The 26,465-nt window shown below is 40.9% G+C and overlaps 3 protein-coding genes across 4 annotated transcripts in view; all 3 read right to left on the reverse strand.

Annotated features, from left to right (window-relative positions):
• Positions 1 to 6,991: 6,991 nt before the first annotated feature.
• Ino80 (chromatin-remodeling ATPase INO80) overlaps positions 6,992 to 26,465 on the reverse strand; it is a 39,558-nt gene continuing 20,084 nt past the window's right edge. For both annotated transcript variants that reach the window (XM_089462772.1, XM_089462771.1), the window contains 6 exons: positions 25,974 to 26,132; positions 25,288 to 25,390; positions 24,979 to 25,103; positions 22,714 to 23,023; positions 9,277 to 9,540; positions 6,992 to 7,418 (listed from right to left, as the gene is read on the reverse strand). In XM_089462772.1, the coding sequence (XP_089318898.1) occupies positions 7,147 to 7,418; positions 9,277 to 9,540; positions 22,714 to 23,023; positions 24,979 to 25,103; positions 25,288 to 25,390; positions 25,974 to 26,132 (1,233 nt within the window). In that variant the 3' untranslated portion in view covers positions 6,992 to 7,146. The remainder of the gene's footprint in view (positions 7,419 to 9,276; positions 9,541 to 22,713; positions 23,024 to 24,978; positions 25,104 to 25,287; positions 25,391 to 25,973; positions 26,133 to 26,465) is intronic.
• LOC108608648 (uncharacterized) lies at positions 13,631 to 14,635 on the reverse strand. The gene has a single exon (XM_018000117.2). The coding sequence runs from the start codon at positions 14,479 to 14,481 to the stop codon at positions 13,711 to 13,713; it is 771 nt and encodes a 256-aa protein (XP_017855606.1). The 5' UTR covers positions 14,482 to 14,635; the 3' UTR covers positions 13,631 to 13,710.
• LOC108608646 (uncharacterized) lies at positions 14,875 to 15,972 on the reverse strand. The gene has a single exon (XM_018000114.2). The coding sequence runs from the start codon at positions 15,842 to 15,844 to the stop codon at positions 15,026 to 15,028; it is 819 nt and encodes a 272-aa protein (XP_017855603.1). The 5' UTR covers positions 15,845 to 15,972; the 3' UTR covers positions 14,875 to 15,025.

A 26,465-nucleotide genomic window follows, 5' to 3' on the forward strand; every position in this document is an offset into this window, starting at 1 on the left:
CGGTTGGCCAGTTGCGTGGCTGCCTTGGCATTGTCATTGCCACGCTACCACTTGGCCAACGTCAGCTAGCGGCGCCCAGGCCTCGACACTCCTCACACAGTTTTACATGTCCTCGGGGCAGCTGCGGCGCTGGCACTTTCTTTTGTGCGTGTCCAGCTACCGCCTGGACCTGGGCTCGATCGGTTCGTTGTGAGGCTGATGTTCACACTTTAGGAAAGTTGGTTTTCAGGGCCGTCGCTATCTGGCCGGGAGGTGCGAAAACAGTTTGCAACGTTGTCGCCCAAAGTGTGGCCATCGTCACCGACACGAATCTGTCCCGATATTGGGCGCAATGGCCCTTTGTAGTGTCGTCAATATATATTGGGCGCATAAGTGTATATAATTAGCATGGAAATTGCCATGTATACATGGACCGTGATCCATGTTGTTGTGCACTTAATGCTTAATTTATACAGATTTTTACCGCCAGCAAATTTACAGTTTTACTGTCCAACCACAACGGGGAAAGGTAACCGCAGCGGCCACAGCAAAAGACTGAAGCGACAAACTGACGCAGCTCTGCGACTTTTTCTAGATCGAAATTCGTGAAGCGCTCAGCTGGAGTGGCATACAAAATCATTTGAAATACCAAATTGTTCATACATATTTTATCATATAAATTATTAATCATGTCGATGGCATGCTCTACAGCAATTTCGCGGATTAAAGCCAACACAGTGACTGCCGAAAGTTGTGCGCTGGTGGCACTTGAATCAGCGCATACTAGGCACAGTGTCTGAAGTTAGATAACAGTTGTACGATTATGGAAGATTTTATTTTGGTGTAAGTTCGAAATAGAAACCCTTTCGATTAATGACAGAAAATTAAAAAAAAAAAAATAAAACAATAATAAAAATTATAAATAAATAAAATAAAATAAAAATGTTTTTTTTTTTTTTTTTTTTTAATTTTATTGCAAATCTGATGTTGATTTCGCTTGAATAGAACTTTTAATTCATATAATATCAAATCAATATAAAATCCAAATTAAAGCTTGAGTAAAGTTGGATTTGGTTTTAAGAAGATCTTTAATAAATAAACCAGTTCTCAAGCAACTTTGATCTTTACATCGATACATCGATACAGTAACATCTGTTGCCTGGCTAATTAGCGTTCTCTCAAATGTCATTAATCTTAAGTAACTATTAATATCGAGTTTACATTTTCAACTCAACCAATCGGAAGTAAATTTTGTGCTCCACATATGTTTCGTCCCAATGTGCAGCATCTGAGTGACTAAATGTGAAAATATACGACGATTTCATGCCCGAAAATGTTAATAAATTTATTATTGCCTACATAATTAGACCATAAGCTAGTTGGCCCTATCGGGACACGCGAGCTTTTTCAGCTCAACTCTTGAGGCTGGCTGCAGTTCAACGTCTAAATTGAATGCTCAAATTTCGTACGGCCAGCTTGTCGGTAAGATTATTTATGATTTTAATTATTTTCGCAGGAAAACTGAAAAATGAAAAATGAAAAGAAAGAGAAAAAATCGCATTGCATGTGGCCCCAGTGGCGCCAAGTTGACGGCGCAGCTTGGATGACTTTGACAGTTCTTTTGTACGTGCTTAACATAAATGTTTTCAGCTGTAATTAATAATACAAAAAATAAAAACCTGCTCAGTTTGGCGCTGGACTGGGGCTCTCTTGAATGGATCGAATGAAAGAATTTAAAAATAAAATTGATTTCCCTTAGCTAAGCTTAGCGATGCACTCACCATACACAAGCTCGGCGATTGCGATTACTATAAATCAGACTAATTGGGAGGTCTATGCTGTAAAGGTGAATAATAGTGTTGTGTAAAGCAGCTGAATGATCATAAACATTGTGACAGCTCTGTCGTAGTTGTAGTTGTAGTTGTAGTTGTAACCACAGTCGTCGTAGCTGTGATAATTTGTTGTCATTTCTCTGGTCGCAACACATTTGTTGTTTTATGCTAATCTAAAGTTTTTTGTAAGCGCAGCTTTTATGGGCCAGCTAGATGAGCAGCGCTGATAGTCAGGCGCGGGCCCCCAAACCAGCGAGCTTAATTGAAATGTTTCTTAATTTCACAGACCTCAAAACATTTCTTTTCACTTTTGTTCATTTGCATAGTTCGTAGAGCAGCACGGAGACGGACTGATATTTTTGCAAAAGCCCATGGAACGAGTAACTTTGTTCACACGCAAAAGTCCAAAAAAAAAAAAAAAAAAAAAAAGAAGAAGAATACAAAAGGTTATAAAAAATTTTAATAAAATTTAATTTGCTACCTTTTTATTGATGTTCAGTTGACATTCACATTTTCATTCCGCGTAATTATATAGCGTCGTTTGCGTACGTGTCCGAAAGGGTTGGCCGCATATTGGAATCGGAATTGGGGTCACTTCGCCTCGGTCAGCGTCTCCAGCATTGTTGTTGCTGCTGATCATCTTGTCCTGACTACTCTACTCGACTACTCGACTGCCAGGCTGCCTGCCTGCTCCAGTGAGCATGCGCATGCGGTTCGCTCTTTGGTGTATAATTAGACCTGAAAGCATATTTGTCAAGTTGCATGCGGCTGCAGTTAAAATGCTGTTCGCATTGCTCGCATTGGTCCCAGATCCGCAGGATGCGATATGTTAATGATAAAGAGCGTTTCACTGGGGCGCGCTTAAATTGAGTAATTGTTTACTTTTTGGCGAACTCGCACATTATATATACCCTGCTGCATTTACGTAACAATGTATGCAAAACTGAAAAGAAATGAAAAACGTCTGCACTCAAGTGACAGCAAATTAAAAAGCTAATATTTTATTACACTTTTTAGAAAGAAGGCGGTAAAATGGGGATCTTTTGATTACTGTTTTGAATATTTAGCATTGCTCAGTTTAAGACAAGCTCTTTAATTAACAGAAGACAAAACTCAAAGTTAAAAGAAATATATTTTCATAAAATTGAATGATTATGAAGACGATGCATACGAAAACGTCTGATGGATTCATAAATTTAAGTATTAGCATTATGTTTTACATCTTCAAGTTTGTTGCCTAAGTCACTCGTTTTTACCTTATACGAATGCCAGCCGTGCAGACTTTGAAAAACGAAAAACCGCCGCCATCCAGCATCAAAATCAAAATTACATTCCTCGAACAACATCACAGCCAATGCAAACAATTTTAATGTAAATATATTAAACGACTCGCACTGTATGTAAAGGCCAAGTTACTGCGCTGGCGGCCCCGTAATGAGCTCTTTAACTTGGTTAACGATACCTCGAGTGCCGGGTCCTGTCAGCCAGTTAAAAATAGTGTGGCTCTGTGTGCTGACTGAAGCTTGAGTCAAGTCAGTTGGGTTTTCAGCTTTTTTCTAGCCTGTCCTCTTGTAATTTGTACGGGCGCCAAGAGGCTGGGTAAGCCGGCCACAAAAGCAAAAAGCAAAAGCCACAAAGTTGCAGTCGGGCAGCAGGCAGCAGGCAGCAGGCAACAGGCAACAGGCAACAACAAGCAAAACTTGTTGCCTGCTTTAATGCATCAATTAAATTTTTTAATTATTTTTCCTATGGCTTTTTGTTCCTGCTCCTGTCAGCTACATGCTGCGCTTTTTGCACAATTGCCTGGCCGAGCCATCTTTTCGAGCCGTTCGTACGAGTCGAGTCGAGTATTTTTGAAAGCCGTCAGTTGCCGTCACCGACGCGACGCGATGCGATGCCAGGCTACGCGGCAGCGGCAGCGGCGTGTGTTTATTGATATGTTTTCATTATTGAATTAGTTTTAACAAAAAGTGAAGTCAATTAAGTTAACAAGTTACTACGGCGATCAGCTATGGGAATAATCGCAATTATGTTTTTCATTCATTTTTATAAGAACACGTTTCACAGTCACATCAAATAGGGCAACTCTGTAATTTGACAATCATCCAAAAAACTAATAATGAGCGATTTTAGTGAATGCCCTAAAATTTACTAACTGCGTAGCACATTAAGGTCACTTCTGCTTCTAATTAGATTTTATAGCATTTTTGATATACTAGGCAAAGTTTTACTATCGGGCATAAATTAATAAACTTGTAAAACTGTTAAAGCATTTCCCTTGGCAAGTTCGTTGCCTAAGTCATTTGTATTTGACGAGAGCAAACAAAACGCCAAAGTCTGGGCCACGCAACGACGCATTTGACTCATTCACGCATCGGCTGGCAAAATAATTGTACAACAACAAATGTGCGCTGTAATAAAATCAAATTTGCTTTTTCTCGCAGACAACACAAATATAATTTCCTTCATTTTTGTTGTGTTGGTTTGTTGTAATCAACACCCGCCGCGCGTTGAGCTCAAGAAGCGCAGCCATTAAGTGTGCATGACATTAAATTAGCGCAGCAATCAGGCACCGACAACCCCTGAGAGATGGGGTATATGATATTATAAAACCTGTAATCAAATTATGAGAACAACAGAAGGCCCTAAAACTCTCAGAAGACAGAAATCAAGCTTGGCCATTAGTTACAGCGCATGATTCTCATAATTCGTTTGTATACCCGAAACTGTAACAGCCAAAAATTATGAAAATTCGGACAAGACGTAAAAATAAATGCCAAACGGTAAAAATATTAATAAGTTAAGGCATTCCGCTTAATAAAATAATCAGGACACGCTCCTGTGACAGACAATAACTCACAAGCAACAAGACCTGACAACTTGTTATGCAACATTTGTGTGCACTGTGCTTTACACTCTCTCCGGGTCCATTAACTATCAATGGGTCATATAAAAAATATCAAATTATATTTATGCAAAGGAAATCATAATACTAAACAACAATTTCTTTGAGTTGATTTTTTTATAGCTGGCATATTTCAAATATTTATTTGCAGATAAACAAGCATACAAAAAATGTATTATATTTTTTATTGTTAATATACCATATTATTATTTTTTTTATATATATCTTATATAAGAGTAAATGCTCAAGTGTCTTCGGGTAAGTAGTTGAGGCTTACGCTCTCTTTTATCTGCTGCTTTTGCTGTGAACAGATGTGGCTCTTGACATTGACTGCTGGCATCTTGGTCTTTTCAATATGACAATTCTTAATATTCTGATGCCGACTGCAAGCGGCTGGTGCAACTTTTTCTGCCGTCCAGTTGGCGACTACGCCAAAGACGGCAGGCAGACACTGAGAGTCCGACTGTCATAAAGCAGCACGTTTTAGCTACAGTTGGAGAATCTCAACAATTTTAAAAGTGTGCATTTATGCCAAGTGGCATCTGCGACGGCGTCGGGCGTCGGGCGTCGAGCGTCGGGCATTGGGCATTGGGCAACGGGCATCCACGGCCTCGGCCTGGTCGCCAGTTGTTGTTTACCAGTTTCCTCCCTGCCGGCAGTGCGTTTATTAATTAGCAGCCATCCCCATTCCGACATACGCACAGCATCAAAAGCTGAGATTTAGCTGCAAGTGCAGCCGAGACAACACACAGTGCGAGACGAACGCACACTTGTGCATTATTATTTCTTCAATTAAAAAACCACAAACAGCATTTCAATCGCAACAGTTGCTCTGCTCCAGCCAGGAAAAAGGAAATTTTTTAAAGGCCGTCAACAGGTTCGGCTCCTTGGCGACGGTCGATGCCGCTGCTGCTGTGGGCTTGTTTTCGTTTTATGTCCGGGCAGTTAGCAAAGCAGTGAAATGTGCATTATCTAATTTACTCGACTAGCAGATGGAAATGGAACACTCTCACCTTGGAGAGCCCAGTTTACAGAGTAGGAGTAAATATTTTAGCCAGTCGCCTGCTCGATATTTAGCCGTTATTCCATCCGTGCAGCTAGCTCTTCTTATAAGGGCAGCTGCTTCCGTGCTGGCAGCCGCACCCATTCTTGGGATTTAATCCAGCGAAACTAATAAGCCACAAAATGCGGACTTTAATCCTTTTTCTGTTTTGTTTGCCTTTAACTGGAAGCTGCTACCTTAATTTGAGGCCAAGATGCTCGCTCTATAAATCAGGACAATAACGTGGGCTGCGCCCCGTGCGCGCACATTGCGTGGCCACACCTTGAAAAAATAAGCAAAAGGATTAAATTTTCCTTTTCCTTTGCAGCTACAAAGCAAGCGGGGCTCAAGCCGAGATCCAAGTGTGTGCATACTCCTTCTTAATTGTTTGCAGGATCAAATCCTTTCCGCTGCCTACACACACACACACACAATGGAAAACAGACAAGACAGTCGGCTCTAAGGCAACGGCAAATCGTGAAGGTGTGTGCGCTGGCATGCAGCATCCTTGTATTTCTCATCCCTTTACTTACTTTTCTCTTCTAAAAAACACAGTATGCTCTAATTCAGCTAACCCCAGCTCTAGGCAACAATGTCGTGGGACTCTCATCATCTTCGCCTGAGCACTTAAGCCCAAAGCCGGAGACGCCGAAGACGAACCCTCAAGGAACCGCCTGCACAGGCCCTCAGCTGGCAGTCGCCTCCCTCTCTCTCTCTCTATCTTTCGTTCTATTTTCGTAGCAGCTATTTTTCGGAAATTAAAATGTCTACTCCTACTATTTGTCTGCGCGCGTACCTACTGCTGCATTTTTTTAGGCAAACTAAGATCATCTATCATAGGCCGCTGTCCCCGTCTCCGTCTCCGTCTTCGTTTCTGACTCTGCTGCGTTGATGAATGTGCGCGTTCGGCGTCTCTAATTCAATTTATTTCAGAAAAGACAAAGTCACCATTGGCGCGAGGCTCTTGGATATAATGGATATACTGCTACTCACTCAGCGCAAAGCCAGCTTTATAGAAGCTGAGCGCCAGCTGTCCTGCGAGGTTTTCCTTTGATACGTCAGATGTCCTTGTCAGCGCATAAATAGCGTGCAATGATGCAGAAGCGGATTGAGCCTGATTTTAGTTTGAGTATGATTTTAGTTTAAGAAAAAAAATCTCTTGCGAATCTGAAAAAATTCCTTCTATTATATCCCACATCAATAAAATTGATGTAATTATCACTCAGTAATTGATTATATTATTTTATTATCTCAATATTTATCAGTTTTATTAGAGTTGTCATTCATTTTCAACAAATTTCAAGCTGCTTCGAGAAACCTAAATGCCATTAACAGTGACTGCAAGGCTCTGGCTTCCTTCTGCTGTTCCCGCACTGGAATTGTTCAAGTTAATCGACTGCTCCGGCGCTGCGTTCGCCGTGCGGCGTTGGGCTGGGCGCACGGCTTGTGGCCGGACTGCTGCCAGGGGGCGTGGCATCCGGACTGCGCCCCAGTGGCACCAACAAAGGCCCCATGGGCCGGCGTGCCCGCGGTGCACCCCGCGTGCCACGACTCACTGGCGTTGCGGTCTTGGAGCGAGGACGTCCTGGTCCTCGCTTGACCAACGAGGTAGTTGGCGTGCCTATTGCGCCTGGAAGGCCACTTAAAGTGGGATTAACGCCTGCAAATAAAAAAGAGAAAAAAGAAACATTTTTATGAGTGTCGACTTAACACGAGCTCGACGCATTGCATTTGAATAATCGTAATTATTATGTAAATGAGATTGACGGTTGCGCTTTCCATTAGCCGGCGCCGGCCATGAAATCCGGGCGGAGGCAAGCGGCAACATTGTCGCTAATGCGGCCGCGGCTTGCGCCTGCACGTTCTGGCTGCATCCTGCCACATCCTCGTTTCTGTTGCTGCCTACAATGTTGCATACTTTTAAGCGCCGCACATTTTCACTGCCCACGCAGGACCAAGCCCTGGCTGGCAACAATGTCCTGCAGCGAGCTCAGTTCATTGTGGTTAAGTGATATATTGAAGCAGCGCTGTAATTAAATGCTCTCGATAATGGATTCAACGGGTTTGTACTGCTGTATATCAATATAGTTTTATAGCTTGGAAGAATCTATACTGCACTTAATCTTTGAGAGATTCTATCAAATACAAAATGTTTAAATATAATTAAGCAGAGAAAAGTTTTATTGTTTTCTAAGTTTACCAAATGAGAGTATTAGCTATTTCTGTTGTCTGATATACTTTTATACTTTCTGTACATTTAAAAATCCCTATCTAATACACAAATTTTACCCACATTACAGAGCATCTCAAGGCCGATCAAATCATTTCCGTTTTTGTAATTGGCTTTTCTTTATGGAAAGGCAGTTATTTTATGTCACGTGTTGTCTGGCGCAGTACACACACACACACACGCAGCAGCATTTTGGTTGTGCGTCTGAGCGTTTAAGCCGATTTATGCAATTATCATTTGTCGTGTAAATTGGACATGTGCCAACGTGTTTTTAGCGGAAAATACGAAAAGAAGTTGCAAAAAATTCGACAAATTCCCAATTCAAATATGTTTGCTCGTTGCATAAATTTGTGGAATTAAAGTTGAGCAGCTGTTTGCATAATTTGAAAGCCGCTGCTAATTGCCGTGAATGACTATGAATATCGATTGAAATGTGCAGGAATTAATCAGAAATTGTCAGACAGCTGCAAATGTGCCTAGAAACCAATCTGAAGCACTACAAACTAGCTAATTGAGTGAGAACAGAAAATTGAAATAATATAATATAATATTATAAATAAATAAAGCGGAAATTGAGTGAGAGAGAAGCTACCTTGATATTTCATCATTTAGGAGCTGTATGAGCATTCATAAACCATTTAAATAACCCAACGCTATTTTTTACTTAGAAAACAGGAAGCCAGCTATATCCAAAACTCAAAGACCCCACAACTACTTGAGAGCAGCGCTTCAATTATGAGCACTTAGGAACTGCTCGGCGCGTTGAGTAGCCATAGTATCAACTGCGCCGGGGGCTGTTTCTGTTTCTGTTTGTACATCAGCGATAATGCAGCCAGATGCAAATCTTTGAACAAATATTTGGTCTGACTGCGTGAAGGGGCGAGCAAGCTGCTGGCATCCAAGCAAAGGGGGAGCAGCAAATGCCAATGAATCGGATGATGATATAATGGAAATGGTTTGGGTTGCGCCAAAATTGTCACGTACTACAAGTGAAGTTTGTTCCCCCCTTTGCCGATTAATGCGGGCAGCCAAAAACCAAAGCGAAGTGAGGGGCGACAGCGACCACAAAGCGCCACTCAAGTGTGCCCAATTGTTGAGAGGATGAGAGAGGCAGAGAGTGAGAGAGTGAGAGAGAGAGAGATGCCGTTGTGTATGTGCGTATGCGAAGAGGCAACACTAAACGTGATTATATCGACGATTAGCGACAAGTGACACTCGAGTCCACGTAAACAGGGTAGCCTAGCAGGAAGCTTATCAATAAAAACCGTTGGCCGTTGGCTGCACTTACCTTCCTCGTGAGTGGGCACGGTCGCACCACTGGCAGCCTCGCCACTTGCGCCGGCGTTGCCCGCTTCCTGCTGTGGCTGCGGCGAGCTGATCTTTCCCGTTGCCATCAACGCTCCAACCGCCGGCGAGCTCGGCGTTGGCACGCGCTGCAGCGATCCATGGCCACCGCCGCGCCTCGTGCTGCCACGTGGTCGTCCGCGCTTCGTGCCACGCGGGTGGTGCCGCCGCCGCATCGACGACACGCTGCTAAAGTCGCCCAGGAAGTCTGCAAAGAGAATTATGGGTTTCATTGATTAATTGGGGTATTATTCTTAACGTTGCCTTAATTTATTTAGTTTCTTCCTCATTTTCTTCCCATTTTTTTGCGGTTCCGGCCAAACAGCTGGCGCACAACAACCACCAGTAAAACAAATAAAAAGGGAGTAAAACATAAAAAACAAATTGCCGAAAATTTGTTACATTTTAATGGCATTATCAAAATTTATGCCACAAAAATGCATTTCGGCGCCAATAATTGTTTCGCCCCTACCAAACCGTTTATTAGGCCAACAGTTGTTGCTCTTATGGGTCCTGCACTTTTGGCCTAATATTTAAGGCAGCTTTTTATGCCATCATAATAATCATAAACTTATTGAGCCATAAGAACTTTTCATATCATAAACAAGTAAGAAGGCTCCAGTCGAGACTGCTCGACTGGGAGATACCCTGAACCCTCTAAGCTGATATTCTAATCATTCTGCACTTCTTTTATGCACACATACATACACATGCATCCACACGCACGCATAAGCCTGCGCTCTGCTAACTGCGCAGTAAGCAGCGGCTGCGCTTGGGCTGCGCTGCAGTGTGGGCAATATTATGAGAATTTATTTGTTGAATAATTTCTTTTGTAGACCTACAATCTTAATAAAACTTTCAGAACGTAATTATAATGTTCAAATGTATGTACATTCCAAAGCACAAGTCCCTAGTATTTGAAATGCGTTTTTTACAAATTGGGGGCGAAGGGGGCGTGGTATCCAAAATCTGTAAATTACAAAATCTTTGTATCCATTAACTTCATATACAACGCAAATTTGAAGTCTCCAGGTTTAATAGTATTCTAATGAGGCTGAAAAAACAAAATCATTTTTTCGATTATTCTCGATAAAAAAGTTATCGGATGAGTTATCGAAAAAATTAAGCAAACTTGTACTGCCTATGGTATACACGAGTATGCATGCCAAATTTCAGCTCTCTAGCTCTTGTAACTTCTGAGATCGACGCACTCATACGGACGGACGGACGGACAGACGGACAGGGCTATATCGACTCAGCTCATCGCGCTGATCAAGAATATATATACTTTGTGGGGTCTGCCACGCCTCCTTCTGCCCGTTACATACTTTTTCACAAAACCATTATACCCTGATTTCCCATTTTCAATGGGTTCAGGGTATAAAAACTGGCTTATGTTGTACTTAAAAAACATAGATAATTTATTTTACAATATCCCCTTATATTAATATTTATTTATAGCTTCTTTTAGCAATTTTTCTTAACTAAAAACTGTTTTTAATCACTTCAAACTAAGGCTAGCTCCTTAGTTTGTGGTCTGCTTTTGCTTCTTTTGCGCATCACTTTCTCCTGCCCAGTCGCCCACTCAGCTGCCTCTAGAGATACCCACACGTACTGTGTGTCCAGCCCATATTTGTATTAACGTCTTACATTTCCTAGCCAAGCCACAATCGGAAATCTCAGTCAAATCCCAATATTGGCTTCAAGAACAACAGAACGAGCAATGCGAATGGGAATATGAATTCAAATTCAAACGTGAATGTGAATTTGAGGTTTGCATATATTATTTGTCTATTCCAGCTGAAAGAGCTTGGATGTGCATTTTAATACTCGTCAAATTCAGCAGAAAGTATATGGTTTTTGTGTGTATCGATGCTTTACTCTATGAATATTATTGCAAGACTAAACATTAGTAAATACTTGAATGGAAAAAAGGTTTATTTTAAGAAAAAAAAAAAAAAAAAAAAATTAATAATAATAATAAAAATAAAAATAAATAAATAAATAAAATAAATATATGTGACTTCTTTTTACTTCTCCAATTTTGGCGAGTATTGCACAGTTGGGCTGCATTCAAATGCTACATTCCTGCGATTTATTTGATGTTTGCTGTTTTTCTAATTTTATTTCTATTTTCGTTTGGCATATCTCCCTTTTACTTTGCTTAACTTAAGCTAACTGTATATTGAATAAATAAAACAAAGTCAACAAAGAATCCGCAAGACGGGACTTTGCTAGGCAACTAGAAGCAGCAGCAGCAGTCGACTGATGATGATGACAACAATGTGGCTGGTTGTTGATTCTGTTGTTGTAGCTGATGTTGTTGTCGCATTGGCGACATTGCCTGGCGCTAGCTATTTTAGTATGCACCGCAAGTGCAGCAACATCATCGCATTTCACAATCCCCAATCAACTTCATCATCATCATCATCAGCGCTGACGTCGCCTCGTGGCCCAGTCCTGATCGACATAGACTCGTCAGCGCAGTGCGATCATCATAATCATCAGCAACATGGCCTGCAGACAAACAAGAACAAAAACAGTTGGAGCCACTAGTCGTTTGGCCCCTTGCTCGGAATAGTCTACAGCTCTGTGGCAGTTGCGGCTTGTAGCAAGCTTTTAATAAGATACTCCAGCCCGCTGCTTCGATAGTCATTGTTGTTGTTGTTGCTGTGGTTGTTGTTGTTGTTACACTTGCCCCGAAAATCGAGAACGAGTGCTAAATTATTGAATCGCCTGCGCCTGCCTTCTGTCTGTCTGTCCGTCCGTCCGTCTGCCTTGTGCCATAAGTTTTATCAATAATATTCAATACAAGAGGCAATCCTTTGCACATGCACAATCCATGCCACCAATCGGCTATATTATTTGGGCAATTCGTTATGTTGATTGCCGTAGCTGTTGCTGATTCTTTTGCTTTGGCCACGTATTTCGGCCAAATGTCGTTGCGAGTCGCGGCATTGCAGTGAAAGACCGAAATTGTCTAAAGTTTCGCTTTTTAGCATATTTAATGACCTGCCGTGGAAAAATGTAATGAAAAATTGTGGCTTTTGGCATAAACTTGGTAGCTGCTAAGCGGCCTCTTCAGCAGGCACTCAACATGTTTTAATATATGCTGAATAATGTGAATATCAAAGTGAGCAAAAGCAAGATTTATATTACTGAGAAAAAACACAAAAAGTATTGATAGCAGACTACGACTTAAAGAATTTATAAAGTTGTTAAACTAGGAAAAACGATCGACTATAAATTGTTTCTATAGGTTGTACTTTTTAGGGAATAGAAATATAGAGCAAAAGAGTGTGCAAAGCTTCATTTATCAGTAAGACTTTTAGCTTATGAATTTATGATAAGAAAATCAGATGAAGTTAAAGTAATATAAACTTTTTTTGGGGAATAGAAATATAGAGCAACGTACTCGGATACGCAATAAGACAGTGTTCACTACCCATATTAGTAAAGCTTTCTTTATCAGTAAGGCTTTTATCTTAAGTATTTATGACAAGAAAATCTGATTAAGTTAAAGTAAACTTTGGCTAATTCCATCTTTGTCTCCCTATATTTTAGCTGCGTTTTAATTATAATAAAGAATACCTTTTCTTTGCTAATTGAATATAATATGCAATTGTTAGGCTCTTATGCAAGTTGATGCATTCATAATGCATATTCAGCAAGAAAGGGCAAGACAAGGGATTCAGACTGAAGGCAACAACAAATATAAACACACACACACACACGCAAGCATTCACTTATATAAATATGTATGTGTGTGTGAGTGTGAGGAAGAGCGCACATAATCGGATTTTACAAATCATTCATTCAATTATCTAATTGATTTGACTGATGATCATTTGTGAACCTTGATCCTAGCCGAGCCAGCCAAAGTCAATGTGACGCATGTTTGCTACGCTTGATAAACAGCAATTTGGAGCTGGCGGCTGCCAGTCGGCTCGGAGGAGGCGTCGCGCATGAGGCTGAGGGGGCACAGAGGCTATTGCCAGACAATGCCATTCTTTGCAGCAGCTCACCTTTGACTGGAAGACTCTAATGCGGCTGCCATGACTAAGTGCAGCCTGGTTGGTCGCCAGGCTGATCTGGCCGGGCGCTTGGATTATGTTTTGTGGCCCCGGCAAGCTGCGTCTGTGTTGTGGTCGTGGCTACTGTGTAAGGCCCGTCAAGGATACAAATTGAAATTTTTATCAGCGTGAAATGGTTAATTTTTTAGCGACTTTGGCTTGCCCGGGCAATTTTATGAAATTGAACACTGCAAGCTGCATTCGTAAAGAACGCGAAGTCGCGGATGGGATTTGACTTAACATTTTTAATACGAGCCCCGGACTAAGCACTTAGAATTTAAAAGACACAAATAAGCCTAATTGATTCACATATAGAAATACTCGAACTCTGGTCGTGACACCGGCTTTGAGAGGTAGATCAACCGTATTTGGTGCAAACGCCATCCTTGTGGTGTGAATTTCTTGCGCTTCGGCGGCGGCACATCCAGTGGGTCAGGTGTCCTCTTCGGAATGGGACAGTGTGGCGGATTTTGCGGCTTGACTTGTGGCTTGGCCAAGCTAAGTATCCGCGGAGACGGGCGCGCTTTTAGGGCGGCCGGACGCACTGGGAAACGCATCTCGGCCCAGAAATCATCTTCGAGTTCGTCATTTGAGAAAAAGCAGGGTATGAAGGGTGGCGGGAAGGGTCGGCCCTTATCGTGCTTTGCGGGCTGGCCCCACACAATGACCGGAGAGTAGGGATAGAATGGTTTTTCCTTCACGTATTTGGGTGTCATCTTACGCTCAAGTGGCTTGGACAGCTGCTCCATTTTCTCGGCCAGAGCCTCCGGATCCGGTTTTTTCGGCTCACGGGCACATGGCAAATATTTGGGAGCGCACGGTATGGGCACCTCCACAATGGGCAGCTCCTTTGGCATCGCTTTCTCCAATGCCCACGCAAAGAACTGTTTCCATTCCTTTTTTCTCATGGGTCCAGGCTTTTGCCAACGCGTCAGATACCGAGGCTCTCTGGGTAAGTTTCGCTTAATGGGCTGGGAGTTGCGCTCGCACCAAGCAACCCATGAGGGCGCCGGCTTCTCCTCCTCCTCCACCACACGCCGCTCTGATGGCTCGCCATCCTCGTCGTTAAAGCTCATCTTGAAGAATAGGAGTCTTCACAGGTTTTGTGAATCAACGATTATGCAATACTTAGACTTTTGATTTGAAAAATTTGAATAATTTTTTTTTTTTCACTGGCTAGCAGATGTTTTTTTGAAGCGGCTCTCAGAAACAATGAAAAGCTTTCCCTGAATAAAAAACAATGCACAGCATGCTACACAATTACGAAAACGAACTGAATCTGTTGTGAGCCAGTTATTTTACTAGGATATCAGACATTCTATGAATACTGTGAGTATTTTGTAAGTTAAATTATAAAAACAAACAAATAATTATTAACAAACTATATTTAGGATCAATTAGGACAAAATCGGTCTTTGAAAAAAAATATTTTAAGACGAGATAACTTTTTTTTTGTTTTTCATTAAATAAAAATTTGTTTACTCTCAAATTTAAATAGTTGGTTGAATTTAGACATTGAATTTTAGCGAATGGCTGCAAAATATGCAGCAATCCATGGAAAAGCGATTTGATAGAGCATTGAACGTTACACGTTGTAGTTCATTGCGCTCTCAAATCGGTTTACCTTGGCTCGCGCATCATGCAGCCACACAATTTACATAGACATTGAAAGTGCGTACAGTTACATCTGTTGCCCAGCTCCTGCAGGACACGGGGGTTTGGCAAGGACAGGCTGTTGAGGCGTATGCGGTGCTCGCGCCACTGCCTCGCAGACATCTTCGTGCGCTTGGGCGCAGGCTCTTTCGCGTTCGCCGGCAGCGGGCAGTGGGGTTTGGGTGGATACGTGCGCGGCTTGGCCAGCTCCACGACTTTCTTGGAGGCCTTGGCCTTAAGGGCATTTGGCGAGATTTTGTAATCGATCTTCGACCAGAAATCAAGTCTCAGATTCTCGTGCTGGAAGCAGCACGGCACTTTCGGCTTCGCCACCGGTCGCCCCCGCTCGGGTCTGGGCGGTGGGCGGTTGCAGAGCTGCGGCCGATACGGATGCTCCCGCTTGGGTGGCTTCACATACTTTTCGCGCTTGTATTTGGGCTGACTGAGCACCTCGAAATGTTGCTGTAGGCTCTTCTGCTTCTGCCTATTGGCATGCACTTCGGATGCGATGTACATGTAAATCAGCGGCGAGTACGGATCAAACGGGCTCAGTTTTGGCTGCTGTATCTGTGTCGGCGCCTGCATTTGCTTTCGCGCGAGCTCAGCCCTATTAGCTGGCGGCGGACGCGCATTCTTCTTGGCCCATTGGTAAAAATGAATCCATTGCTGTCGATTCATTGGGCCCGGCTTCTGCCAGCGAGTCGGTGGCAGACGCGCGGATGGAGCTATAAATGTGTTCTTGGGCTTCGCATTACGATCCACCCATTGCTGCCAACGGCTGCTCATTTTGCTAAATAAATTTTGAGTGTCGTAGTGGGCCAAAACAAAAACAAAAATAAATAAAAAACGGCAATTTTTAGAAATCCTTTACGAACTACGAACTCTGAATTCTATTTCATGTCGTTAACAGCATTCCATAATTATTTTCAAATTCAATTTCTAGAGCAAAGCAGTTCATGCAAGGATGCCTATAATCCTATGGAATTTGGCGGAACTAATTCATAACCCATTGCAGAAGATCTAGGCTATCGCCTTGTCGAACATATTCGCAGGCAACTCATGTCGTTATGATCAATGAGAATACATATCTGACTTTTTTTATTTTCAGTGCTCGGCGTGTTGTTGCAGCTCTTCTTTTTACAGCCCCAAAAAGTGGCGGGCAACATCTGCCTTTCTGTACCGAGGGCTGTATCATTAAGCAAATGTAGCGTAAAATTGCTTTTGTTTCCGCCGCCAGCGCCGGCTAGCCGATGGCATATGTGGTGTCAATTTCACACATGTTATGAGCACCACTCTGCGGTCGAGTAGGAGTTGCGGCCGCACTCAGATTGATGACTTTGACTTGAAACTGGGCAGGTTTGTCCTTACATGGACGGTGAGTTCCGGCTGTACAGGAAATACTCAAGAAGGCAAGAAAAAACCTTTGGAATTATTAAGATTCTTGAGGCATTAAGCCTGGCTACTGCCACGAAAGCAAAAGCAATTCCAGCAAGCCGGCCAAGAAATGCAGACAAAAATCGTGGTATGACCAGGTTAGAAACTGGCGACAACAAATCATGACAACGGTAACCAACAAACAGCCGACGACAACAGCGACAGCAACAGCAACAACATGTCGATGGCGACATGAAGGCAACGTTTGTTTGTTGCATTCTGCTAGCAGCGGCGACGGCGGCGGCGGCGATGCACATCATCAAATGCAACACGCGGCAGCATGGATGATAATGAAGATGGGCGACAATGCCAGCAGGCCAGAAGACGAGCAGGCAAACCAAACAGCAGACAAACGAACTACGACAACGACAGCAACAGCAACAACGACAACGACTACGTTAGAAAGGTACTCGCTCGCACAATCAGAAGGCAAAAAGTGCGATCGATTGCAATGCGCACCGAATTTCAATTGGGCATCGAGAGAGCAAGGAGACCAGCGTCGACTAGACGAGCCAACGGGCCAGCAGCAGAGCATCTGTGCAATGGATGGGGCCATGGCATTCGGCTAATACGTACAGCGGCTATTGATGATCGAGTGTGTACTACCGGTATCAGTGGCAGACCAGTTCGTTGACAGCCAGTCGGAGAGAATCGGCGACAGAAGGAATTGGGTTATGACCTCGAATGCGTGTCGCCAACCATGGATCCATGCATCTCCTCCGATCCGATGCTGTGCGTCGTGATTGAGCCGTTTACATTGTGTTTGAACGAGGGGGCCGACTAGGCTCCAAGATTTATAAACGCCAGCGGCGATTATTTACTTTGATATAAAATCCAAAATATGGCCAGCCAGAAGTGAAACATAAATAAACTATTCGCCTTATCGGAAAGGAAACGGTCTATAACTAAAACTATTCCTTGATAGTTGCGGAGAAGGAGAGTGAGAGAGAGAGAGAAAGTTTCTATAGCTTCGAATCGAAGAAAGTGAGTCGAATATCTCCCTCATAAGTGTCTACTTAATGACTCTGATTAAACTTTACCTGCTTTATTTCTCAACTCAAGTCAAATTATCAAGCATTTGCACAATCAAAAACGAATTCACAGAATGACAAAATTCTCGACTTGAAATTAAATCTACTCGCATATTCACAGCCCACCAATTCCAAATACAAATTCTGCTCAATTCGCTATTCATTTGCACTCGAATGTTATTCATTTAATTTATTTATTTTTTTGTTGGCTTTTGGAATACTTCACATATAAATATGATTAACCAATTTAAGTCAAAACCACTTTAATTATAAAGTTTTAAATCAAACAGACAAGTGGCAACTGCAAACAGCCAATCTGATCCGCGATCCATCTGTACACACACACACGCACACGCACACTACTAGTTATTTAATAATAAACGAGTCTTAGCCAGCCTCTGCTGGGGCTGAATCTGGCCGGGCACGTACTCGCTCTGGGCGCTATGGGGGCCAATAAGGTGTAAATTTATGCGCCAGCGTCAGTTAAGACAATCAACCAACAACAATAACAAATTTAGCAAGCATACCGAGCAGCCATTAGACAACGAGCCTATGCAATTTATTTTTAATTCATATAAAAGCTCAACGAAACGCACATTTTTCGTATGCCTTCTGACTGGCATTTCAGCTGTTTCTCTTTAAATACACTGCTCAAAATTATTCAACAGTAAGAAAACTAAAAATCTGAAAAGGGTTATTATTTTAATTTATTATTATTATTATTATTATTATTATTTTTTTTTTTTGTATAAAATAAAAAAAAAAATTGAATACAGTCTCTTTATTTTCAATCAGGTAGATTATATAGTATATACCAAAAATCAATTCTTATATACAGACTAGCCCAATATTCTGGAAATTTCATAACAATAAATGATAAACATAAAAAAAAAAAAAAAAAAAATTTTAAATAGATAATAAAATATTATCTGATTTCTCCTAAGATATCTCCTATGTCAAATCTTATTAATTCATTAATTTGGATTATAAAAATTCTCTTCTAAGTGTATTTAATCTTCGACTTTTAAGCTCTTGCCTGCCTGCTTCTGATATATTTTGATTTAGTTTTTCACATGCAATCGAAGCGCATTTTGTAATTATTTGTAAGCTGTGTGAATTTTTGTGGCCAATCAGCGTTTTTGTTCGCAGTTTTGATTTGCTGACAAGATTTCAGCGTAATTGTATCTCATGGCTAACGTGTATTCTATGAGATACTTTTTTCGTGATTTTCATTGAATTTCTTAGTTGTTGCTGTTGTTTTTGGTGTTGCTGTTTTTGTTGAATATTATTGTTGTTGGTGTTGTCATGTTCTTTGGGAGTTTTGCACCTTGTTTACAACTGTTTCTTTAATTATTTATATGTCTGACAAAGTGGACAAGGATCTATGATAAATCAAATGAATAATAAATACGGGCTGTGGCACATTTTTCGAATGGGCGTAGCACGTTGTCGTAGCTCGTTGCTCTGTATCAGTATCTGTATCTTTATTTGTATCTGGATCTGTATTTGTATCTTTATTTGTATCTGGATCTGTATTTGTATCTGTATCTGTATCTGTATCTGTATCTGTATCTGTATCTGTATCTGTATCTGTATCTGTATCTGCATCTGCATCTGCATCTGCATCTGCATCTGTATCTGTATCTGTATCTGTATCTGTATCTGTATCTGTATCTGTATCTGTATCTGTATCTGTATCTGTATCTGTATCTGTATCTGTATCTGTATCTGTATCTGTATCTGTATCTGTATCTGTATCTGTATCTGTATCTGTATCTGTATCTGTATCTGTATCTGTATCTGTATCTGTATCTGTATCTGTATCTGTATCTGTATCTGTATCTGTATCTGTATCTGTATCTGTATCTGTATCTGTATCTGTATCTCTATCTGTATCTCTATCTGTATCTGTATATGTATCTGTATCTGTATCTGTATCTGTATCTGTATCTGTATCTGTATCTGTATCTGTATCTGTATCTGTATCTGTATCTGTATCTGTATCTGTATCTGTATCTGTATCTGTATCTGTATCTGTATCTGTATCTGTATCTGTGCGTTAACGGGTCTCTTTAAGAAAGTATCTTGCGCCACTGAATCAAGTACAATTGGCACGCGTCTATTTCTTAAGCGAAATATACTTAAATGAAATGCAATTAAAAAATTGTTTTCCCAACTTTGTTATACAACACAAACATTAAAATGGAATTGCAATTTGAATGCCTCGCACGATACAGCGTCAGCAGCTAACTAATTAGCCGGCCGGATGATTTGTGGACTACCTAGTGCATTGTAAAACTAACCCACATTTCTAGCACTGTTGCCGGAAAAGTTGGAAAAAATTATTTACAACCAACAGCAAACAGCCAACAACCAACGGGCAACGAACAAGCAACGGCAACAAATGGCATAAAAAATCCTGCTGCATAAAATTAAATGTGCTAAGATATGCGGTGGACAGAGGAAAGCGAAACGCTGATGAATCCGTTGCTATGGATCGCATCAAGTGCTGCTCATGGAATGCCGTTGAGTAAAACATACTCGTAAAGCAAATGTTTCAACTTTTAAGTAGTGTCGAGTGCGTGAGGCACGCGTAATTGACGGAACTCGCGCTTAAGGTTGGGCACCAGGCAAAAGGAAGTCGTTTAATTACATAAATGCTCCAATAATTAGTAAACAGCGACTGGCCAGTTGAGCTAAAAGTAATTGCAAGAAATACCTCATTTATTGCAAATTGGCCATGTCATTTGCAATTAGCAAACAAATAAGGATTTAGATTAGTTTAAGCCATTCTGGGAATTTGTGGGGTGTTTTTCCTGGTCAGCTAGCTTGGAACGTGAGCAAGTTGTTAATAAATATGCAGAGGAGCAATATTTAAAATTGATTAATAAAATATAGTTTAACAGTCGAAGCAAATATATTTATTTGAAACAACATTACTAGTTTAATCAATATAAATGAATTTTGCTTTAAAGCTAAATACCCTGCTCTGGCTTTGCTTTCCCAAACATCTTAAAGAAAATGAATTTTCCCAGCGAAAACAAAGACGATCAAAAATTAATCAATCATTATATAGGTGATAGATGCTTGTGTTTTCGATTTTGTTTTGTTATTTTACAAGTTGTCATCGAGTCGATAAAAATCAATTTAATTGCTCACACAATATTTAAATTTAAATAACGACAAATCCGTTCGTCGATTTCGGCTCTCATGACAGTTTCTCAGTATGGCCCCATAATGAACAGCAAATAAACGTCTAGAAAAAATTACGAAATCGACAAAATAGCTTGAAACTGCAAATGTGGCTACAATTTATGTAGCCACAACACGTGAATCCATTGATTAAATTAGATGTTTTCATTTGCCAAGCCCTGCAGAGCCGCAAGCAAAACCCAAAGAAATGGCATATAAAAAATATTTATGAGCGCCTCGTTTTTTTTTTTTTTTTGTTTTTTTGTGGCATTTTAATGCATAGCCCAAGCCAAACAGCTAACTGTCAAATCAATAGGCCAAAAAACACAAACAACCAACAGCATTGCGACCGTCTAACTCACTCTTTGACTAACTGGCTGTCTGCCTGACTGACAAGCGAGCTCCATTGGGGAACATAATCAACTGTCGACTCGCAGTAACAATTTCCAGGCAACGACTGATATTAAATTGGGTTGCGTACGTAGCCAACAAACTGTGGCCAATACAAATGACAATGTTATCAACGGCAGTTAGTAAAAAAAAAGAAGCAAATATAACATAAGCCTGCTCGATGGGAGTATACCCTGTAGACAGAGACAAAAGTAGAGTATGGAAACTTGTTTGGAATATTTTTATATTAATATATTTATAATATATTTAACTATATTTTTCCGATTCTCAGAATTGAAGCTAACAAAATAAATATAAATGGAACATGTTTGGCTTCTTCTTCCATTTTAATTTTGTAAAATTCCGACCAGTTTTTTTTTTTATTAAATTTGTTTTCGGATAATTGTATATTAGAAATTAATTTATTAAAGTAATTCTCATCTCCCATCTATATTTCTATATTAAATATTTCTTCATATCATTCGTAGCTCACTCCGATTACTCAAATGGTTTATCACGTCCCACACTCTAATCTTAACTGCAGGGAATAACAATGATGCCAATAAGCCGAGTTAGTAAGCTACGTTTGCTGCAGCAACTACGGCCCATCTGTGAGACAGTTAGCCAGTTAGCCAAATAGTTGGCCAAGCCTGCCAGCAGACAGGTAACATTTCGCATGTTGTGGCTGCCGTTGCTGTTGTTGTTGTTGAGCAAATTTGACTTTAACAACGGGTTGAAACTGTTGGCGTTGCACTTGTCGCGATTGGTCATCAGTTTGTTGTCTGTCGCATCGTGTTGCCTACTTTTCAACGTCTTGTACTTTCGATTTGTTAATTGTTAAACAAATTTCAAATGAAGCAACATTTTCAGCGCATGCAAATCGAATGCATGCGTTTCTCGGTTGTTCAGCTTTTTTAGTTTTTAGGCCGCTTAACAAGCTGCAGCAATCATGGATTTATGTTGCTGCCGCTGTTGCACATCCCACATATATAATATGCAGCTCATAACAACAAACAAACAGGCCAACTGGCTTAAGCCAACTTGTTCGGCTGGTAGACCGCATTCTGCGATGCATATGTCTCGCTCTGTGCGCCTTGCCAATCGCTCGTTATTGCCAAATAATTTGAATTATTAATTATAAAGTGATTGGAGTATTTTAAGAATTTGAGCATATGATGCAACACACACACACACACACAGAGACAGGTAACATTTCATGAGGGCGTCTAACACTCAAAGCTTTGGTGTAGATGTTGTGGCTTATGGGCAAAAGGTTTATAAGTTTTTAAATTGAGGAAAGACGTCTCACATAACGCAACGCCTATAGATTTATATATATATATATGTATATTAATATTTATGTATATATATATATATGAAAGTAACAAATGTGATGAATAAAGGAATATGTGTTTAAAGGAATATGGTTATATTTATACCATATCAACTTTGGGTTCTATATATTTTTATATAACATTTCAATAATTTATCACCTGTTAAGGTCATTCCATAAATATATTACTAATTTCCGGGTACTTATTTGACACAAGGTATTATGTGCCCTAATATGTACCATAATACAAAGTAATGAGCATTCATAGTACTTACTCATGGAATCAGTTTGAGACATTCCCGATGGACAATCGCCGTCCACTACCAAAGCCTCATTATCGGAATTGTTGGCCGATTGTGACTGTTTCTGTTGTTGTTGGCTTCGCACACGCGTCGCACCGGGCACATAAGTCTCTTGGCCGAGTATTTGGTTGTTGGTATCTGTGCCGCCGCTGGATGTGGATGACGGTCTGCCCATGTCAATGCTGCTATCTTCAAACTCCTGTTTAATGCGCTTGGCAGCTGGGCTGCATTGTGCACCATCGACTTCGTCTGCCGGAATCGTAATGCCGCCCATATTAGCATCCTAAAACAAATACAATAAAAATGTGTTTAATTTTGAATGTAACAATAAAAACGATTAGCATTTTTATGAGCAACGGAAATAAGATAACAACGAATATCGTCTCTTTATCTATACGTTTCGTTGCGGTCCACCCTAACTAACCGATCTACAAAATGTTTCATTTATAATTTATGCCAGTCCCCGTTGTTGTTCTTCTTCTCATTCTTCGAGTTCTTCATGTTCTCGTTTGAGTTTGTGTGGCATTAAAATAATTCATGCCAAACCGAGACTTGAGTTATTGCTTCAGATTCTAGGGCCGGTCAGCCCCAAAGTAGGACGCTTTAACAGCCATGCTTCAGGAACTGGGCACTAGGGTAGCACTCAAGTAATTTGCATAGAATTTGCAAAGATTTCGACGGCCATTAAGTAGATAGGCAGCACAGTAGCTGATTTTATTTAAAGTAGGATTAAAGTTGTTTCAAGGTAACTACATAATATAATTGGACTCTGCCAGAGTTCGTTTTCTAATTTAAAGAATTGTAGCCTTTAATATAATAGTTAACGGTTACAATGCCTAAACATACAAAGAAATCTCTAAGTATTTATTTTCCACGTGGCTTCCTAAATAGGTCGACGACATTTAATGACAGCCCACTTAAACCAATGGAGCATGTACTAGTGCCTACTAAGCAAAGTAAATGTCAGACCCAAATACCGTTGCAAACTTAATAAACAATCAGACATAAATGTGCTGCAATCTGTTTCGAATGAATCGTTTGGCTTTACGCTATGTCTCAATGATACCTAACCTCAGACTTGGGTATTTTCAATACTAGAAACTGAAACTTGAACTTCCCCATTGACAGCGCAGCCTGTAGTTGCTGTAGCTGCAGAAGAACGACGAAGCAGAAGAAAAACATGGCTGCGTGCCATTAAACGCGCTTACATGCCGACTGTATGCGCTATGGTGGTATATGAACTTGAGTGCACGCCGCTGCCCCTGCCTCTGCCGCTGTTGCCGTACCCCACAGCGAGACTTTGGTTAGGAGAGCTACGAGTAGAACTAACCAAAAACGGAGAGAGAAATGAAAAGACAAAGAGGCAACAGACCATAATCAGTGTTCCATTGAACGCACAAAATCATTTAGCGAAACCAAAACGAAAAGAGTCGAACAGCACCCCACAAGCCCACCGAAGCCCACCAGAGCCCACAAGGCAGCAAGGCACAAGGCACTTGAAACTGTTTTTCAAGACTTCGAAGACAGCCAGAGCCAAGTTGGTTAAAGCAAAGTGTTTGCTTTATATGTATATATGGTCGTAGGGAACACAACACTTGGATGAATGAATATAGGCAGAAGCAGCAACGGCGGCAGCAGCAGCAGCAGCAGCAGCAGCAACAACAGATCCACTACGTATATGCCCAAAGCTGGCAGCAAGTTCAAAGCACGCTACGTAACAGACCAAGACCAGCTCAACGATGAGTTGAGTCTTGTAGCAAATTGAATTGTCGTTGTTGCTGCTGTTGCTGCTGTTGTTATTGTTGTTGTTGCATGAATCACGTGACCATGACCACCATGCAGTGCCCAAGTAAGAACAACAAAAGAGCCAGACTTTAAGCTGTCTCACTTAACCCCTTCCATTCCATCACAGCTGCAGCTGTATATGGCCGAGACGCAATTTGAACTTCACTTAAAAGATCATTTACTTTCATTGAGACTGGAAAACTTGTCGCTGCGTGTAACAAGTGTAAATTTGGTCTAATAAGTGGCCATTAACAGCAAACTTGGATCATGCGTAAAAGAACAATTGAAGTGCACGATTTCTGCTTTAGATCGAAAAGAAAGTCTGACTTTCGAGCGGAAGTCTCTGCCGCTTTACGCATGTCGATCTGCATAGCGTTTATTTTTTTCTCTTACTACAAATTTTGGTTTTAATTAAGCAATTAGCGGTTATTCTCTTTTGGTGTGTTTACTCACCTTATTTGGCTTGCGTCGTTTACGTTCATTTGCACCAGCAGCTGCCGCTGTTGTTGTTGCTGTTGGGATGGGTGAGGAGGTGGAGGGAGTCTCTTCTTTAACCTGCAGCTTCACTTCTTGGCGATCTGTGTTGAAGAGATAGCCAAATCAAATATTTTAATAAAGGTTTACGCAATGAACTTCAACTGTTTATGAGGAGAGAAAAGTAGTATACTATTTCAATCTACTACTAAGTCTTCGATTTTAGATTGTTTTTTAAACAAATACATATACATCAGTTACTTCTCCTGATTTACTCGCACTACTTACATTTCATTTCGATTTCCTCATCATCCAAAAGCAGTGAGACGACTTCTTTGGGCTTGAGGGTGTCGGGTTTGAAATTGCCGCCACTTATAACCATGCGTTGTATCTGAAAATAATCAAATATAATTATATAGAAATAATATGCATAAATATGCCGAAAATATAAAAAGAGCAGCGCCCCAGGAAATGAAATGAAACGCGTAAAAATTGAGTAGCGCCTGGGACTGTGCTGAGACTTACTTAGCTTCCGTTCTGGCGGCCTAAGCACTTTAATATGATAATCAGGAGCGGAGCAATTAAACTAATAAATGCAGAGCTCAAGAAAAGAATAGAGAGAAATGAAGAAAAACATACCCTGAATGGGTTGCTTCTATAGAGAATTTAAAGGCGTAACCGAAATGTCGCCTAACCAATTGTATAATTAATTTCCGGTATCGGTTTACCCGAGCCTTTATAGCTGCCCCAACAATGCACATCGTGTACAAGTGTTTCATGCGTGCGGCTCGAGTTTCATTCAAACATTTTGAATAAGGCGCAACAATGCCCCATGCAACATCAAATCAGGCAGGGGGAAGTCCGCGCACGTGCCTAATATATGACAGACGTAAGAAGAAACTCCAAGCGGTTGCTTTTTGTTTGTATTTCTGAATAGGGTTTTGCGGTTTCCTGGGCCCTAGTGGTTTTCTTACCTCGCTCTTTTCGCGTGCCCGCTGCAGAATTCGCTCCTCGATGGTGCCTTTGCAGATGAGCCGATAGACTGTCACCTGTTTGGTCTGGCCCAGGCGATGGGCTCGATCCATGGCCTGCTGGTCAACGGTGGGATTCCAATCTGAATCGTAGAAGATAACCTGCAAGACAGAGAAGTACAATTAACATAATAATAATAACAATAAAAGTAGTATTAATATTCCAGAGTACTTTCTACATATAGGGCTTTAGCTAATGCATAAATGCTATATATTATAATCATAGACTTGAATATGAAATAATATCTTGTTGATCGATAGACATCAATGCTTATCTAATGAATATGCAAATGAGTAATCAACACGAACATCCTTTCGCTATCCTTTTGATATGCCACAGTTGTCTGCATTGCATATTAATTTCTACCAAGTCTATTCAATGATCCACGAATTCGAGACCTTTGCTGCTTTCGGCTATCTTCTATGAGTAGGAGA

This window comes from Drosophila arizonae, chromosome 2 (genome assembly GCF_054131065.1).
Source record: "Drosophila arizonae isolate 15081-1271.41 chromosome 2, UAZ_ARI_1.0, whole genome shotgun sequence".
Classification (NCBI taxonomy): domain Eukaryota; kingdom Metazoa; phylum Arthropoda; class Insecta; order Diptera; family Drosophilidae; genus Drosophila; species Drosophila arizonae.

Coding starts and splice junctions, on each gene's coding strand:
- LOC108608648 (XM_018000117.2), bottom strand. CDS start 14,481: ATGAGCTTTAACGACGAGGATGGCGAGCCATCAGAGCGGCGTGTGGTG.
- LOC108608646 (XM_018000114.2), bottom strand. CDS start 15,844: ATGAGCAGCCGTTGGCAGCAATGGGTGGATCGTAATGCGAAGCCCAAG.